Below are 3,180 nucleotides of genomic sequence, written 5' to 3' on the forward strand. Positions count from 1 at the left end.
CATACCTTAAGCTAAGCCTGAAAGCAATGAAGTCAAAAAAGAATCATCCATAACTTGCAGTAAGCAACATTTATTAAAATAAAAGTGTTGTCATATCGTCTGCATTGGATAGGACTCAGGATGATGTTGTATGGAAAGATGAAATGAATGAAAGTGAATCTTCTGATGTTGACTATGAATCTGACGATGACGGAGATTTACACTACAATGATGCTGACATGTTTACGGAGGAACAAATGGAACAGTTATTTGATGCTGAAAGTGACGTTGAATTTGAAGGATTTGAATAAATGCTTTTGCTTTTCTAACTGATAGTGATAAATATGTGAAAGGCAATTTCCTTAATATTTACTTTTCGCTGACGTTATTACTGTTATTTCTTTATTTTCCACAAACAAAGTGCACAAAAAAGCTACACGTTTGCATTATGTTATATATACAATAATAATAAAGAACGTTACCGTATATATATGTTTACAAAGCAAGGACGTTATATAGACCTTGACTCAAGTTAGAGAAGGGGTGCGTATTATACACAAGGTTTAGGTTTTTCAGAGGTACAGCCCCCTAAAAATCCCCTGCGTATTATACTCAAGGGCGGACTATACTCGAGGATTTACTGTATATATACATTTGTGTGTGTGTGTGTGTCTTTGTCTCCCACTACTGCTTGACAATTGGTGTTGGTGTGTTTACGTCCCCATAACTTAGCGCTTTGGCAAAAGAATCCAATTGAACAAGTACTGGGCTTAGCAAAAAAAAGATTAAGTCCTGGGGTCAAGTCATTCAACTAAAAAATTTTTCAAGGTGGTGCCCCAGCATGGCCGCAGTCTAATAACTGAAACAAGTAAAAAGATAAAATATATAACAAATGCTCCCCTCTCCAAGTAAAGCCCTTAATCTTTAATCCTTACCTTTTTTGGCAGTGTAGTAGAAGAAGAAAGGATTACAGACAATGACAAGAAGCATGGGTAGAAAATAAGCCAGGTAGTTGGCCACTTCGTTAACATTTGGACCTCCGCACCTGGCAACAAGAAGAAAAGGAGAGAGACAAAAGATGTGGATTAATATAAGAATATTATTTAAAAGAGATTTATTATTATATAATGATTTGTGGGTAAATGCAAAGATGCATACACACATGCATGCATATATACATGCAGACATATGTACATTCATACATACATAAGTACATACATCATCATCATCATCATCATCGTCGTTTAACGTCCGCTTTCCATGCTAGCATGGGTTGGACGATTTGACTGAGGACTGGTGAAACCAGATGGCTGCACCAAGCTCCAATCTGATTTGGCAGAGTTTCTACAGCTGGATGCCCTTCCTAACGCCAACCACTCTGAGAGTGTAGTGGGTGCTTTTACGTGTCACCCGCACGAAGGCCAGTTAGGCGGTACTGGCAACGGCCACGCTCAAAATGGTGTATTTTACGTGCCACCTGCACAGGAGCCAGTCCAGTGGCACTGGCAACGATCTCGCTTGAATGTCTTTACACGTGCCACCGGCACAAGTGCTAGGAAGGCGACGCTGGGCACAGGTGCCATCACAATTTCGCTTTCGCTATGTACATACATACATAAATACACATACATACATACATACATACATACATACATACATATATACATACATACATATATACTGCCTAAATATCAATCTTGAGAAATTAGGCTTCTCAAAACCAGAAAAGAGAAAGCTAATTCAAAGACTACAGATCCAATCCATCACTGGAACTGTAAAAATATATAAAACTTTCCATAAGTTTATCATTTAAATATATATGAGCATGTCTAGATATGCAACTATAACCATGAGAATACATACATAAAGCAAAACATACATACATGCATACAAACAAAAATACCCTGTTGTTGATATTGAAATTCTAATGAAGGAGCCTTGGATCTTGGTTGGAAACTAATTTCCTCTCTATTAGCAAGAAATCTTCAAATAAAATTGGCGAGGCCAGAAGCCTCACTAGGTTTCTTTGCCAGTTTTGGCATGGTTTCTACAGCTAGATGCCCTTTCTAGAGCCAACCATTTTACATAGACCTGGTAGAAACACACACACACACATATGTACACGCATACACACACACATATGTACACGCATGCACACACACATACACTCAAGCTACCATGCTTTCTGAAATTCGCCAACACCACCCCTGATTCCTCCCACTTTCCATACGCATGCACACATGTATATCGTGACTCATACACTGGTTCACTTTCCTGACTTTTGTGCATAATTCTATGTACTGTACATACACCTTTGGTGAGTTGTAGCGCACCTGAGCACTACACACAGTAATTACATTATGTCATATTGTTATAAACACACACAAGCATGCACACACACACACACAAGCACACACACACAAACACACATATACACACAAACGCACAAGCATATACACATACTCAAGCACACACAATGACATACACACACACACAGGGAAACACACATATACACATACACAAGCATGCACACATACAAGCACATGCACACACATACTCACAAGTGCACACACACACTAACACATACACATACATTCAAGCACACACATATACACACAAGCCCATACAAGCACATACACACACACATACATACACACACACACATACATACAGACACGTATACACACACACACACATGCACAGAAATCTAAACTCTGATATACAGATACATGTATCCACATATAAACATATACTTGGTTCTAGATTCAGTCCCACTGCATGGTACCTTGGGCAAGTGTCTCCTACTATAGACTCAGGCTAACCATAACCTTGTGAGTGGATTTGGTAGACGGAAACTGAAATAAGCCTTGTGTGTGTCCAAAATAGACTTGGAACCTGGGCAACTCTTCTGCTGCCCAGCTTCAGTCAAACTGTCCAATCCATGCCAGCATGGAAAACAGACATTAAATGATGAAGATGATAATAATGATGATGATTATACATATATTATAGGTGCAGGAGTGGCTGTGTGGTAAGTAGCTTGCTTACCAACCACATGGTTCTGGGTTCAGTCCCACTGCGTGGCACCTTGGGCAAATGTCTTCTACTATAGCCTCGGGCCGACCAAAGCCTTGTGAGTGGATTTGGTAGACGGAAACTGAAAGGAGCCTGTCGTATATATATATATATATATATATATAT

The 3,180-nt window shown here is 39.2% G+C and overlaps 1 protein-coding gene across 1 annotated transcript in view; it reads right to left on the reverse strand.

The window, feature by feature from the left end:
- Positions 1-3,180, reverse strand: part of LOC106878592 (G-protein coupled receptor 143) — a 15,651-nt gene that overhangs the window by 3,153 nt on the left and 9,318 nt on the right. Inside the window, exon 3 of the mRNA XM_014927847.2 lies at positions 915-1,024. Within this exon, the coding sequence (XP_014783333.2) occupies positions 915-1,024 (110 nt within the window). The remainder of the gene's footprint in view (positions 1-914; positions 1,025-3,180) is intronic.

Source organism: Octopus bimaculoides, chromosome 30 (genome assembly GCF_001194135.2).
Source record: "Octopus bimaculoides isolate UCB-OBI-ISO-001 chromosome 30, ASM119413v2, whole genome shotgun sequence".
Classification (NCBI taxonomy): Eukaryota; Metazoa; Mollusca; class Cephalopoda; order Octopoda; family Octopodidae; genus Octopus; species Octopus bimaculoides.